The 15,415-nt window shown below is 36.7% G+C and overlaps 1 protein-coding gene across 3 annotated transcripts in view; it reads left to right on the forward strand.

The window, feature by feature from the left end:
• Window positions 1-15,415, forward strand: part of AFF1 (ALF transcription elongation factor 1) — a 167,619-nt gene that overhangs the window by 123,828 nt on the left and 28,376 nt on the right. For all 3 annotated transcript variants that reach the window (XM_039845645.1, XM_039845646.1, XM_039845647.1), the window contains 4 exons: window positions 535-586; window positions 11,243-11,297; window positions 11,417-11,457; window positions 14,053-14,209. In XM_039845645.1, coding sequence (XP_039701579.1) covers window positions 535-586; window positions 11,243-11,297; window positions 11,417-11,457; window positions 14,053-14,209 — 305 coding nt within the window. The remainder of the gene's footprint in view (window positions 1-534; window positions 587-11,242; window positions 11,298-11,416; window positions 11,458-14,052; window positions 14,210-15,415) is intronic.

Raw genomic sequence — 15,415 nt, forward strand, 5'->3', positions numbered from 1 at the left:
CTGTTGAGCAGTCTATAAATAGCTATTGAATAAATGAAAGGAGAGGGTGTTGACTAATGGAGGGACAGGTGGGAGGGAGAGCACAATTGGCAGATGACAGGCTGTAAAAGAGGAATGCTAGCAAAACACCGATAGACAAGTAAGCTCAAACCCCATGAGCTGTGAGAGCAGCCCTGTCTTAGTGCTTGCATGTGAGCCCCCACCAGCTGACATCAAGGGAAAGAGTGTCCAACCCACAGGAAGGTGACCAGCAGTATGGCAAGGGCTGCTGCAAGCAGTGCTCTTCAGTGTTTTTGCTGTTAAGAGTTTTTAATTCTGAGCAAATCTTCTCTCTAGAAGTAACATAGATGTTATTGTGCGATTATACTAAATACTAAATATGGCGTATAGCAGCACTCTGGTTGACAGAATTTAAATGTACTAAGTGTTTAGGTGAAAACAGTGTTTAGGGACAACAAAAAACGGAATTTATACCTAACAGTCTCATGAATTTATGTCATTGTACTGCTCTAATCATTTTTCCCTCCCCCACAGAACAGTATGATACGTCTTCAAAAACCCACCCTGATTCACAGCAGGGAACATCGTAAGTAAAATGCTTTTGTTTATTAAAAGTTTATAATACAACGTCGTAATTACCCATGTAAATGCATTGCTTAGATTTCCCCCCTGCTTTCAAGTAATGGCTTTTATAAAATACTCCTGCACTGTAAGGGGAAGAAATGACCTACATTTATATTTGGATTAAGTTCTGTCGAAGGTTTAGGGACCATAGGAGAGTTTGCTAAGGGGCTTTCTTAAAAGAAAAGCATTTGAGCCATTATTTACATTTTAACTGTGGAAGGTTTTAGCTTTATAAATTTCAGTCTTAAATAGGTTTAGCTTTTGGAAACATTTTGGGGAACGTGCATAATTTAAGATTTTCTGCCTCTTTCTTGGCCTAGTTTTAACAAAGAATGAGTCCTATTGCCCAGCTGTTATTTATTAAGGCCAAGTAAGTCCAGATATATTTTGGGTTTTTGGAACATTTCAAACTACATAATAAAGATTTTTAAATTTTGACCCAATTTGTCATTTCTTGACAGTATTGAACTAATGCTACTTTATTTTCACACAACTAGAAGTGGTGTTTAGGGACTAAATGAGAAAGCCTTTCTCTCGTTTAGTATCTAATCAGTAATGTGGGGTCACTAGTCTCAGAGGATTCCAGGTTCAAACTCCAGCCTTCTATTTTCTGGACATAATATTTGCTCTATGTATTTTGGAAGGAGAGATTGCTGTGGAGTGAATATTTTAAAAACTGTAGAGTTGAGGCAAGAGGTAATTTTATCTTCTCACTGCGACTGAATGTGGCTGGCAACAGGTTAAATCATGATTCCCAAGTGCCAACGTCCCCTTGATGCAATTTGTTTTTATTTTTTCTCTGTAGCAAAATAAGAAAAATTCCCCGGGATAATGAGATTTTGTTTGTTTGTTTGTTTTTAAAAATCAAACTTTATTACCTTTTTGGCACCATAATCAATAATTCATAGAATGGGTCTCCTTAAGCCACTCATGAGCACCAGTGAATTCTTCTCCCCACCAAAAAAGCACATTGATACACATGACACCGGTTAGCTTATAGGAAGAGATCCATGGCACACAACAGTGAATCTTTCCAGAAACAAATCTCAACTCATCTGAAAGCCGAGCTTTGGATTTTTGTAGTGGCTTTAGTCAGGCAAATATATCATTCATTAGTCAGAACAAGTAAAAATAATTGCCCAGGATTTTAGAGATTTTTTTTTTTTTTTAGGTAAATTTATTGTAGCTTAAGGGATGGATTATTTTTGTGTAATAAAAATCTTATTTCATTTGTGGTATTGGAAGATGGTGAGTTTTTGCTTGTTTTTATTGTCTTTTACTAGGAGGAAAAAAAAACCTTATGTCAGTTACCCTCTTTTTTGCATTTTTTGCCTTTTTTCTTTCGTTTTTTTTTTTGTTTATTTTTGTTTTTTGGTTTTTTTTTTAAATTTACTGGCTCTCAAGTTTTGAAACTCTAGCATCAACTACCTAGATTACACTTAAAGGAGGAGATTTTTAAACCAGTTGGTAGCTAGCTGATAGAGAATAGAAACTACAGATCCAAGGACCACAGATATAAAACTTCTGTGGAAACTCTGTAACTTCCCCAAGGATTTACATCTTATGCTCTTTATAATGGTTGGTAGTAAAGCCCTTTAGACCATAAAAGGCCCTGGCCAGTGTCGTTGTCGGGGAGGGCAGGGGTGGGGGCGGGGCAGTGAGGAAGGGGAAGTTGAAGAGCTTGCCTTCCACTTGGTAGTAAGAATAGAGGAGAAGAACTCGCCAAGGAGCCCAGTGGGTGGAGGCAGCAGTGCCAGAAGGAAACAGCTGTTTCCCTGGGCCTGTGGGTAGAGGAAGAAAGGCACTTGGGTCTGATCTAGGCCTAAGAAGTAGCTTCAGACCGAGCAGGCCAACGTTACACCTTCCCACACCAGTTTCCATCAACTTTCAGGCTTAGGTGGTTGGTGGGGACTTAAACCACTTTCTATGACAGTTTTGCTACTCAGAGAAATGGGTAGTTCTCCTGAAAAGTGAGTTAAACCACGGAGATTAGAGGTGCCTAAAAGTTTCTAACAGGTACACTTACATCTTGAGACAAATGTAGTGTTTTCTTTATAAAAATTATTAAATTGCTATCTATAAAGTTCCCTCGAAAGGAATTTTGTTATGATCCTTAATTCATTCAGAGAACAGATGAAAGTAGGGCCTAGTAGAGAAGAGGAAAGGGAAGAGTGGTCCAGGAGGGAAAGTAACACTGAGCCTGGGCAGATAAGGAGGGCCCTGTGGCTGGGGTTGGTGGTACTGATAAGTGCCAGAATGAAATGCACTCCAGGAAAAAGGAATTGCTTTTATGGAGACTGGGTGAAAGCAGTGTCCCAATTAATTTGTAAAGTGCATTCATTGTTTTAGATATAGTACAGTAATTCTCTTAGTGATCGCAGGTTAATTTGATCTAGTGTCAGCATTAGGGTTCTTTGACATGCACTTAGACTATTTCCATGGCTCATACAGTGCCAGGGAGATAGTCTAATGCACTCTGAATGTCAGGGGCGGGAAGAGTCAATGACAGGGTCATATGTACTTTGGTTTTAAAAATCAATCTAGGTTATAATGCTTTTTCTTTCAGAATTAACTAGTACTTGGGAATCCTTAGAAAAGTAGAATAGTACATACGAAAGAAAAAAGAAGAGTCTTGAACTAGAGAATAAATATATGGAGATGGAGAGTCTGTATTAACTCATATCTGTCAGAGAGAGAGAGAGAGAGAGAGANNGTTAGCCAGGTGGTAGAAGGATGTAGGTGTGAAAGAAATATGTGTTGAATCTGTCGCTTTTAATTTCTGTGGTTGAAGCTCTAGTTAGTTCTCAAATGATAAATCTGCCAAGCTCTGCAGGGAGGTGATTAGCTAGGATGTCAGTGTTGTTTGCCCCTAAGTTTAGGGGAGGGAATGATTCTTTAAGGGCTCTTGGCTTTGGTTGGAATCTTCTTTCTTTCCAAGGCTTACATCTGTTGAATTCTCAGGGCAAAGTACAGAGTATTTCCTTTTTTTTTATGTAGTTATTATGTCCTTTATATAATTGTAGATCGTTCCCTTTCTGTGAGGCCAGATACATTTTCTGTTGTCAGTTCTTTTGTCAGGATCTCAAAAGGGATAATCTGTTAGTGCTTTGAAAACTAAAGCAGTTGATGGGTATTGTAGTGGCTAACTTTCTTCTCCCTTCCCACTCCCTACCCTGAAATTGCCAAATCCTTACTAGAAAGTGTCTTCTTCTGTTTTTCTTGTATTTGTCTCAGAAATCGTCAGTACTTTTTTAGACTGGAGACAAATTAGCTATTATAACAATTTGAAATTTTTGTTATATAGCAAGTTTCTTTTGAAGGAAATATCTGGAAATAAAGGCTGGGATTGGGATCGTCTCAGAAGTCTGATGAGAAGTAATGATAAAGTTGATAAAAGTTGGGAAGAGTCTATGATACTTTTTTAAATGAGCCTGAGTTTTCAACTTTTAGTCATAAACATTATTGGTTTTTAAATATCTTGGCAAAGAACTAAGGAAGCCCCATTCTTTCAGTTTATTGTGTAATAAAAATCATACCGGGATACATGTCAGCTGAAATGTCCTAGAATTAAGTCTGAAGAAGTGGCTTACTTGGACCAGTTCAGTTAAATTGTTTTTAGCCTCAGGAAAATACTTACTTTTCTCCTTTCATAAGATACTTTTTTCTATCTTTAAATGTTAGCTTACATTATGTGAAAATGTTTTGCCTGGGTCTTTTAATCCTTTATTCTTATAGCAGCTCTAACTTAGAGTGCTATTTGCTGATAAGTATTATGGAAGAAGTGGTAGAAATCACCCTAATGTGCAAAGCTTATAAATTTGTCACTGAGATCATACCCCATCTCCTGAAAACAAGGAACAAACATTTGTGCTGCTCAGTTATACATTGGTAGGTCTACGTTAAACCTTCAGAATCACAAAATGTAAATGGGGATCCCATTCTTAGTACTAAATTCCCAGTACTCAATACTGGCCTTTGCTGGAAAAGGGTACACTTTATTTTCACTCTCAACTTATCTGATCAAGTGATTGAGAATCCAGGGTTATTGGTGTTCATAATTATTTCAGTAACCTAGATATATTAAGAAATGTTTTCTTATTCTCAGGAGAAAAGTTAGAGCTATAAAATGAAAGAGAATAAGAATAAGGCAAATAGCTTTTTTTTTTTAAGTGAGTTAATGTTTGCCATACTGTGGAGGAATGAGAATTTGTAAGATTGAGCATTGAAAAATTTCTGTTCCTAAGTGAAAGCAAACAAAAAGAATCATTCTGTGCAATATTTTTTTTAAAATCTCCTTATTTCAGGATTGTAGTCACTACGGCACCTTAAACCAATATTTAGAAAATACTACAACTCTTAAATGTATAATCACCTCTTTTCCCCTATCTGCACTGTGCTGTGACTAGCTTATGGTAGAATTTACAGGCTCTTGGAATAATCAGTTTTAACTCTTGGGCTTCCAGCTTTAATAGACAATATTCCAGGGGCTTAACATTGTATACAAGCTTATGCGGGGTGAGGCTATGAAATGATGCATATTTTAAATAATTATACAAACACTGCTAAGGTCCTAGAGGATTGTCTTCTTCAAAGAATTCACCTTGGATCTCTACTTTCTCAAATGATGCAACCATGTCTTGAAATACCCCAGGAGCACCCCTTTGGGATAGTATCTACTACAGTACTTGGTCTTAGACCAAAGGTCAAATAAAATGGACAAAAAGAATAAATTTATCAAGTTCCTGTTGTATACTAGATAAGCATTAAGTAAATGGGTCCGTTTGCATTTTACAAAAGAAAAATCATTCTCATAATTCTTTAATGTGCTTTTGACTCCAATTATATAAATTATTCTGTGGGCTTGGCTCCAGGTGACTGAGATATTTCCCCAAATTGCCATTTATCCATTCAGTGTGTAATTATGGAACACATGCTGGGTGCCTTGTGGTGCTTTAGGCACTTGGAGAAGCAGTGGCCAATAAGACAAAATTCTTCCACCTATTGTAAGTAAATGAGGGTGACCTGTAATATAAACTAGGAGAAGCGATAGTGACAGGCTTGGGGGAATTTTGGGGGGATGGTGGTGATACTTCTTGGGAAGGAGGTCAGGAAAGATCTCTCAGAGGAGGTGATATTTGATCTGGAGCCTGAATGGTGAGAGAGAGGCAGAAAATGCTGGCCACCTTTAAAGGAGCTTGATAATTTATGTTGCAGGTTCTGAAGGTGTTTGAAGACATCAGGGAATACTTATTGGAAGTGACTGCTTTGAAGTAGTTTATTTGCATATGCAAAACATGGTTTTAAAGGAATCCCTAAGGACCCAGTTAAGTCTCACTTACTAATCATAACTGCTAATTCACTACAAAGTGACCTTTGGCTAATTTAAACATGGATTGAAAGATTGAATAAAATGTTTTAAATTGCTAAGAATCTATTAGCCTTAATTTGTACATCCCACCCACTCCAGGATGCTGGGCTGTTAAATCAACAAAATGTGGTCTACTTCAAAGAGAGTTCATATTCGCTCTGTCTCTTGACTGTCTCTTTCTCTCCCCGCCCGCGCCCGCAACCAGAGGCCTCCAAGGCCCTCCATAATCCTACCTCTCTGCCTCCTCCCCTACTACCCTCTCTTCCCCCCATACAGAAGTACATTTTATATCTTGGTCACATTGACCTCTTTGCTGTTTTCTATGCCCTGATTACTCTCCCTCCAATTTCTTCTCCTCTCAGGTCTCTCCTTGGATGTCATCCCCTTATCGACACAGTCTTCCCTAACTACCCTATGGAGAAGAGCAACGCACACCCGTCCTTTCTCTTTTATACTTTTGTTTCCCTCCATAGGCTTCTGACCCCTTGAGAAAGTATGTTTTTTAGTTGTTTATCTCCCTCCCCTAGGCTATAATTACCACAAAAACACGGTTTTTTGTCTGCTTAGAGTTGTATCCATAGAGTCTAGAGCAAGGCCTGGAGTAAGTACTGGAGTAAGTAGAGTCTAGAGTAAGTACTCAGAATAAATGTGGAAGAAGAAAATACTACACATTAACTTGATTATATACCTCTAAGCAATACTTACTAGATGTGATTTTCAGCAATAATTTTTCTAGATTTTCTTTCTAGTCAGCTAGTGTGTTCCTCTGGCATTAGTGTCTTATTTGTCATACTTATTGATTTAATCTTATTAACTTTGACATTTCCCTCATTTATACTCTTGTAATTTTTCTCGTCCTTATTTGACCTCACATAGTCTTCACTTCATCCATGGAGTTTAAATAATCTTCTACAACTCTGGCAACAGTTTTTACCTTATCAACTATAAGCTTGAGTACTACAGTAAATCATGTGCTGAATCACTTTCCCCTCTATCTTGTTAGTCTGTAATCGCCCCTAAATGGTCTCTCTGTGAATTTGAATTCTTCCAACTACTGTCACCATTTAGAGAGTTCCCTTCACATATTATGTCATAACTGCTTAAGATCTGCTTTTTCATTTTTTCATTTATTGTATGTGGAGTCCTCTTCGTAATTCGAAGCCTTCCATCATCTTGTACAGAGCATTTGTAGTACTTGTTTTCTGCCCTGTCTCAAAAAAAGAATCAAACCCTGATTGAATTTAAAGTTTTGGGAATTATATCTACTTTAGAACCCAACCTCCTTCTCTTTCCCTGCACTCCATCTCCCTGCACTCTGTCCCCAAATCAATTTTAAGTTCGTGAGATTATACAAGTTTACACATTCTCACATGCTCATTAGTGGTTTCTGAAAAGCATTACTTCACTTACCATTTTGAGCACACCTAATACCAGGGTTGTGACTTATTAATTGTAAATAACTACTGTGAGCTTGCTTTCACTTGTTCTTTCCCAAATAAAATATATGGCCTGATCATAGGAACTGTTAACCCAAGAAATCAGTTTATTTAGATAGTTTTTTGGTTCTGAATTTAGATGTTACAGAACATTGGCAAGCCCGGTACTAAAAGAGTGGAAAAAGAATAAAGGCCTTTCTTGTGTATCTTCACAACAGTAACACTTGGACTCTGAGTCACTGAGGCATGCCTGCCAGAACGTGTACAGGGTTCTTTAAACTTTGTAGAACAGCCGCCTGAAGAATGCACTGGTACAAAGGAGTTTGAGGATTGTTTGTAACCTTTAAGTAAAAAGTTTACCTCACCAGTAATGTAAAATGTGGTTAAAACTGCATGGTAGTTCAAAGAATTATTTGACCTAAGCATTTGGCTTTTGAGCAATGCCAAGGTAGGCTGTGTGGCACCATATGCTTTGAAATAACTACTTTGTCTTAGAGTTTGAAAGTGAAATTAGTTATTTGACCAGTTTAAAAAGCATATGAGGTTTAAAGTTCATCAATTTTCATAAGGGAAAATAATGTATTCATTTTATTCCCATAAGACAGTTACTGTTTTTTGTTGTTGTTGTTGTTTCCAAATTAAAGTCTTTCTCTCTGTGGGTTCTAAAACTTATGTTTCATTCTATCAGTTAGGTTTTCTAGCCACTGTGTCCTGTGTTGGCCAGAGCAAGGGGATCATGTCAGATAGAATAGTTTCTGTATCCTGGCTTTAGTGTGTACCAGTTTCATGGTCTTAGGCAACTTACATGGCCATTCTTGGCCCGTTTCCTCATCCTTGGAATGTGAGGGCATGATAAGAACCAGCCTACAGGGTTGTGAGTAAAGGGAATGTCTGTAAAGTCCTAATCACAGTGGGTACAGCCATGTAGTACTGTTACTTATTCAGCAAAAAAGGTGCTGTTCATTCAGCCAGTTTTTTTTAGGGGGCCTGCCTCATTCTAGGTACGGAAGCTGTGAAGATGAAAACGACTCATCCTGCCCTCAAAAGCTTACAGATGTGTGTATCTCTGGGACTTATGTTCTCCTACCCTAGGTTTCATTGGTGTGAGTGAGACTGGATCTAAGAGATTTGACTCTCTTTTGGTAGGTATCTCAGTGCTCACCTAGATGTGCTGTAATTAATTTTGTCATTCTTCACATTCAGTGACCATTTCTTACATCTATAGTATGTGAAGTATAGTATAGTATGGTATACTAATGTGCTTGGCCTTAAATATAATTGTAGGACAAGTAGAGGGTTTTAGCAGCTGATTCCTTTAAAATTTTTTCCTTATCTCTAAAAATGTTTATCTGTCATCAGGGTACATTTTACCCAACTACATAGATTCTTTTTTTTTTTTCTTTTTTTCTTCTTTTTTTAATCCTAATGGCATTTATGATGAATTTTCTATGTTAGCAAAACTTAGTTTTGGTTTTTAAGTAACATTTTTTTTCTTACCAGAGGCAGCACATGTTTGTTATTAAAAAAAAAATTTAGAGCATATCTTTCTTCCACTGAGAGCATGCTGGTTTATATAGTAAGCTACCCATCTCTGATGATACAATAAATTATATTTTCTAGAAGATTCTGCGGTTACTGTTGGTTGGGTTGGCAGACACTGACAATATACTATATCTGTTGATTCTCATGTCAAATAAATTGTACCCATGAATTTGATTAAATAAAGTACCACATGTAAATTCCTAGTATGTCCTACATAAGTGATAGATTTTGTTTGTTCCTTTTGATTTATCATTGCTTTATGATTGATTATTTCTTTGGAGATATCTTTAGCAATCCTTCTTCAGAGATCACTGTCTTTAGGTCCTGAATAAGTATCATACCTGCAAGCTTACTTTGTTATTGTTTACCTGAAGGAGAAATTTTTAGAATCTGGAACAGCATTTTTGTGGTCCTTTTTATTCCTTAACTGTCAGTAGAGATAAAGTCAGAACATATCCTTTCTGACTTACTGAACATATCTTACTTTCTGGCTGACCTTAGGTGAATGTATTCATGGAAGCTAGGCATTCGGTAGCTAGGCATACTTACAGGGTATTTAGTCCTCTGCTCACAACAGGAGCATGATTGGATTATATGGTGTTTGATGTTTCAGGAAATTAAGGCAAATTAGTTTTATATAAAACAAACTCAATGACTAGGAAACAAAGAGGTCCATTTACTGTGGTTTTGTTGTTGTTGATTAACATTGAATACACTTTGTCAGATTTTTTTCCCTTACATTTATTCACAGATATGTTTTTATCTTTTGTTTGTGTGTACCCCAGCCAAGCCGCCAGTCAGCAGTAAACCTGTCGAGTGACTTTCTCTTCTTTACCATTATGATTGCTACTGCCAAGTCCTGTGCCTGAACACTGTGTTTCTTGGCCTTACTAAAATATGAATTTAGCTTTCATTAGATAAATATCGAGTAAGACCTATATTTACAGATAGCTAACAGTTTTCATATTTTTTTTTTTAGAAACTTATCGCAGGATGTTTTTAGAACATTTATTAGTGAAAAGACTTCCTTGGCAGAATTACAGTGTTGCATATAGGTGGTCATTATGAAAGAGCCAAGTTTTATCATTTATTTTCATTACAAAATACAATGATTTTACCAAGGATTCCCAAAATAAAACAATGGCAGGTAGTGGGTTTGCGGTAAAAATTATTGAAGAGTTATTTTTAGAAACACCAAAGGTTTGTAACCTCTAATATAATTTGCTTTTTGGAGCATCAGTAATACTCAAGCAGACTTCTTTTTTTCCCACTTTCACTTAAGCATTTCCTCAAATAGTCATGCTCATAAATTTGGGGGGAAGAGGGAGGGAGCAATTACTGATTCATTTCTTTAATATTTGGGTATCTCCATGGAAGAAGATAAAGGGAATGAGAGAGGAAAGGGGCCAAGAATTGAGTGAATATGTACAGATTGGAAAATGTTTGCTTTTAATATTTCAGTTCATCATAAACCAGACTGCCTAGAGATAAGTATTTAATATAACTTTGAGCAAGTGAACTAAGTTTTTATTTTCACCAGAATGTTAGCAGTAAGGTTAAACATATCTTTTAGACAACAGTATTATTTTTATTTCTACTCTTTCCATTGACCATTGTTTAAATAGACAAAAGAGAATATTTTTGTGTATATGAAAAATAATGTTCAATATTAATAATGTTTTTTGGACAAAAATATAAGTGAGCTCTTTAGTGATAGTTGCCTTAATAAATTCATACATCTTACTATATATTCATATATAGCATTTTTTAAGTGTCTGACACTTTTAAGCACTTTGCAAGTATTTATCAAATATTAACTCATTTAATGGTTAATCATTTATCTCACTTGTTAGAGACTATAGAAGGAGATAATTTGAGTGCCTTGTGTATCTGTCCTCTCCCTTCTTTTCTTTTCTCTTTCTTTTTCCTGTTTCTTTTCCCTTTCTGTTCCTTCTTTTTCTTTTTTTTTCTTTCACGTGGACCTCGAGACTTTAGTCTTGGGGCTGGCCACAAATCCCAGTCTCGTGGTAGTTCTGCTTTTTATGCTCAGATGTGCGAAAGATTAGTTTTAAGGAGCTTGGACTGAACTAGTTTCTGTGTTATAATTGTAAAACTTCCATTTCCAGGAAATAAAGCATTTGATGAATAAATAAAACCTATACCTAGTCCATCCTCCCCATTTTTTTTTAATCATTAAGCATATTTTCTATTTATATGCTAAAAGAAGTCGTTAGACATTATTTTAAATTCAACATGTCTCTGTCCTATCCAGCATGCTTGAAGATGACCTTCAGCTCAGTGACAGTGAGGACAGTGAGAGCGAACAAGTAAGTTTTGTACACCTCATAATACCAGGAATCCTTTTAAATCTAACATTTCTGAACTGCTTATCCTAACCTGTTTTTTGTTTTTTTTTTCCTGCTCCTTCCTTATTGTGAATGCCTAGACCCCAGAGAAGCCTCTTTCTGCATCTGCACCTCCAAAAAGGTAGTGTGTGCGGGTTTCTCCCCCATTTATACAAAACATTTTGCATTTTTCTACCAAAGGGGAAAATTCCAACCTTACTTAGTACTTTCATAGCTTCTTCATGGAGAAGGAGATGGAGGATCACACAGTTAAAAGAAAGCACCTGTGTAATGTCTTGGAAGCTGCAGTCAACCTTAGAGAGGATGTTCACTCCATAAAAGAGAAAGCGCCCTGCACCCACCTAAATCATCAGTTTGGGCGATTAAAATTTTTGAGAGTTTAAAATAAGCTTAAACTCCTTTCATCAGTATTATGTAACCAGTATGTGAGAAGTTACCCTGAAGAGCCCAATGTTTTTAAAGTGACAGATTTGCTGTGTTTTCAAAAATTGGAGAACTGGATTTTCCATAGTGCCTGTTTTCTTAGTCATACGAATTTTCTAATTGTTTCAGTTGCTTTTAAAAATGACTCGCAGTACATTTTAGTGTGATAGAAAATTACTGTTTTCACTCTGTAAACAGTTAGCCATATTTTAAACAAATTTTGGAAATGGGAACTATCTGAACTACCTTTATAATATTTCCCTCTGGTCCTGGATTTTATGATTTATTATGCCAGTACCTGACTTCCATGGAGAAAGAAGTGTTAACCCATTTCCCGTTTGCCCCAAGAATACTCACCAGCAGCACTTGTGGTGGCAGCGTTTACCCTGAGATAACTTGTGGATTATAGTTATAACCTTACCCCCAAAGTTTGCCACAAAATATCTCGCTTTTATTATTATTTTCACATCACTCTAGTATTTCGATAGTCTTTGGAAAGAAATGACATCATCCTATTTATAGCATTCTTCTTTTAGTAGTAGTATTTCCATTTACAAAATATAGTAATTCTCAATAGATGAAAATGTCAAATCCTAGAAAATGTAGCATTCCTATGCATGATGTTAACATTGTTCTCGAATAGTTAGCCAAAGATTCATTTAATGAATCCGATTTATGTATACATGTTTGTTACATTAGGATTAGAGACAAGTTCTGGTTAGAAATAACTCCAAGAACAGTTTTTATATTTTATTTTCACATTGAAAACCAGTTAGATTTGCTTCAGCCTCAAAGAGTGAGTTTATGTAAAATTAAATTAACGCTGGCAGTGAGCTGTGCTTTTTTTTTTTTTTTCCCAAACAGAAAATGGGTTAAATTACTTCATAGCTGTTTTACTCCCTTGAGATGTGGTCATCCATTTCGAGACAAGCTCAGCAATAAAAAAGCTTCCCCCCATACATGTGATACTATAGTTAGTGTGGAGGAAGCTTGTATAATTATGCAAGGTCTTATGGAGTCAAAAGCTCTGCTCATTTATTTATATCCCATTTCGTTCAGTAATTTCTGGTGGCTTATAATGACTCATAAAATATGACAAAGTAGCCTAACTTAAAAGTGAAAAATAAAATTTTTTTTGAAGTGGGGATAAATCAAGAGGAGAAGCAGCACTGAGAGTGTATCTCATTCTGGTCATCACTGGCTTAAGCTCTGCAGCTACCAATGTGAAAATGATCACAAACTTAACGTAGCATTTTATATGAGGGAACTATGTGATAGTGTGTTTGTTTTAAAATGACCTCAACTAGTGGTTTTATTATCTAATAATGTTTTATTCTACTTATTCTAATATAATTGTATTTAATAGATTTATTATTTACTATTTTAGGTAGATTCGGAGGCATTCAGGATTATGGTTATTGCTTTATTACTTTGGTTAATTCCATTGAGGGCAAAGTTTTAAGATATGCTTTGAAATTCTGTGTATGTCCATCAACGTGATGAATGTGTGTTTTCTCACTGACCTAGAGTTATCACCCTATTCTTAAAACTTGCAGTAGTTAATCTCTACTTCAGCTGATATTTGAGGATCCTAAGCCACTCATAAGAATGGCCCATTTTATAATTCTGCCCAGGAGTGTGACTGGATTGCCTTTGAGGTCACTTTCCAGAAGAACACCATTTATGTTCAGTAGTCTTTGGCTATCATACAGTTAGTTCTTATATAGAGAATAGAGGGAGATTTTTAATGTATTGGCTGTTTTTTTTAAAATTATCTTTGGGTTATCTATAGTAGAGGTCAGCAAACTTTTAAAGAGTCAGAAAGTAAATATTTTAGGCTCTGTAGGACATAGTGTTGGTGTTAAAACTAGTTAACTCTGGTTTTGTAGTATAAAAGCAGCCATAGACAATACATGAAATAATGGGTATGGATATGTTTCAATAAAACTTTATTTAGAAAAACAGGCAGCTGTTCCAGGCCATGGTTTACCAACCCCTAATATAAAGCACCCAGCATCTGTATAGTTCAAAATATTCTTTATGAACAAAATTCCATGGACTTCTCCTTTATGTAATTACCTGGTGAGCTTAAATTTTAAGGGTTTTTTGCTGATTTTTGAGCAACTGTGGGCCTCTCTCTCAACTGGATGACATGATAATTTAGTAATATTAGGTAATAGTGAGGCCTTTCCTTTCAAGCAGCAGAAACGTGGGCAAAGCAGGAAACGAGTAAAGAGGAAAGAAATCCACCTTGCGTGGTGTCTTCAAATGGTCTCTGTCGGTTGCTTCACAGCGCTCCGCAGTCACTTCCAGAAGCCGTGGCCTCAGCACATTCCAGTGGTGCGGAGTCAGAGAGCACCAGTGACTCAGACAGCTCCTCGGACTCCGAGAGCGAGAGCAGCTCAAGTGACAGTGAAGAGAACGAGCCCCGTGAAACTCCGGCTCCTGAGGTACCGGGTCCCCTCCAGGAGGCAATCTAAGATGGCAGCATTCTGGCTTTTGGGGCTAGTGTCCCGTTGTGCGCCAGACCATGGGGCTGAGTAGTTTTGTCCCCCGGGGCAATGCTTTTTTGCTCCTACCCTGTGTAGAACCAGCTGTTTCTATTTACTTATTTCTTACCAGACATTTGGCAGTGGAGGTTTGGGAGAGAAGTCTTCCCTCTCCTGTTTAAAATGATAGGTTCTTCTCTGTGTTGCTAGTGTTGTCTCGAAGAGCAGCTCATTAAGAACGTTTGCACACCATTTCCTTTTCCCTGCTTTTGAAAAAGTAAACTCATTTTTAGTAGGCTGCTGTTTTAGTATTAATGAGAATTCTCTTTGAAATTTCGGGAATGCATGAATTAAGGAAATCAAAAGGAGACAGCCTGATTTAGCAAAGGGCAGGAATGTGAACTAGAAATAAGTCATCAGAGGTTCTATTTTTGAATCACTAAAAGCCATGCATTAAATTGATGGCGAAGTGATTTGCCAGGGCTGTGGTTCTTACACCCTCTGCCCCATGTAAAACAGGGATAATTGTGTTTGCCTGTTACCTGCCCTTGGGAGATATTGTAAAGGTAAACAGATGAGATCGAAAATCTCAAGCACTACATATATCTAGAAGATTTATGCTACTTACTAGATTGTCAAGCACAAGAAATTTAGTAACAACTAATAAGGTTACCAAATGCCCTCAAAACTTGTCATAGCAATGTAAGAATTATGCTGAAGAAGGGATACTTAGTGAAAAGAGAAGGCGTTTTCGCTGAACTAGACCAGCTTGGATAGAGAAAATTATTCTGCATATTTAAGATAGGAATGCTGGGAAATGAGATGTTCTGATTTAAAAACTGTTAAAGTTTTCAGTACTTGTCTCTGCTGTTTAGAAAGCAAGGCAGTTCCACTGTAATATTAACCGAATCCATCTGGAGATCATGTAGTGAGACGTAAGAGCCATGTCTGAGAGCAAGAGAGGCTGAGAAAATAAGTGTCATTTTTTGTTAGCCGTGAGTTTATGTTCGGTGCAGAGTAAGTGCTCAATAATTTTTTTTTTTTTGAGTGAAAAAACATAGACCAACATTAACTGTACTTGACGCACCTTTTAGATTTTAGAAACTACTCTCTGTTTCTAGGAGTTCTCTGTGTGATACTAATTGCTGTTGAAATTATTTTTCTGTG

Source organism: Pteropus medius, unplaced genomic scaffold, assembly GCF_902729225.1.
Source record: "Pteropus medius unplaced genomic scaffold, Ma_sr-lr_union100, whole genome shotgun sequence".
Classification (NCBI taxonomy): domain Eukaryota; kingdom Metazoa; phylum Chordata; class Mammalia; order Chiroptera; family Pteropodidae; genus Pteropus; species Pteropus medius.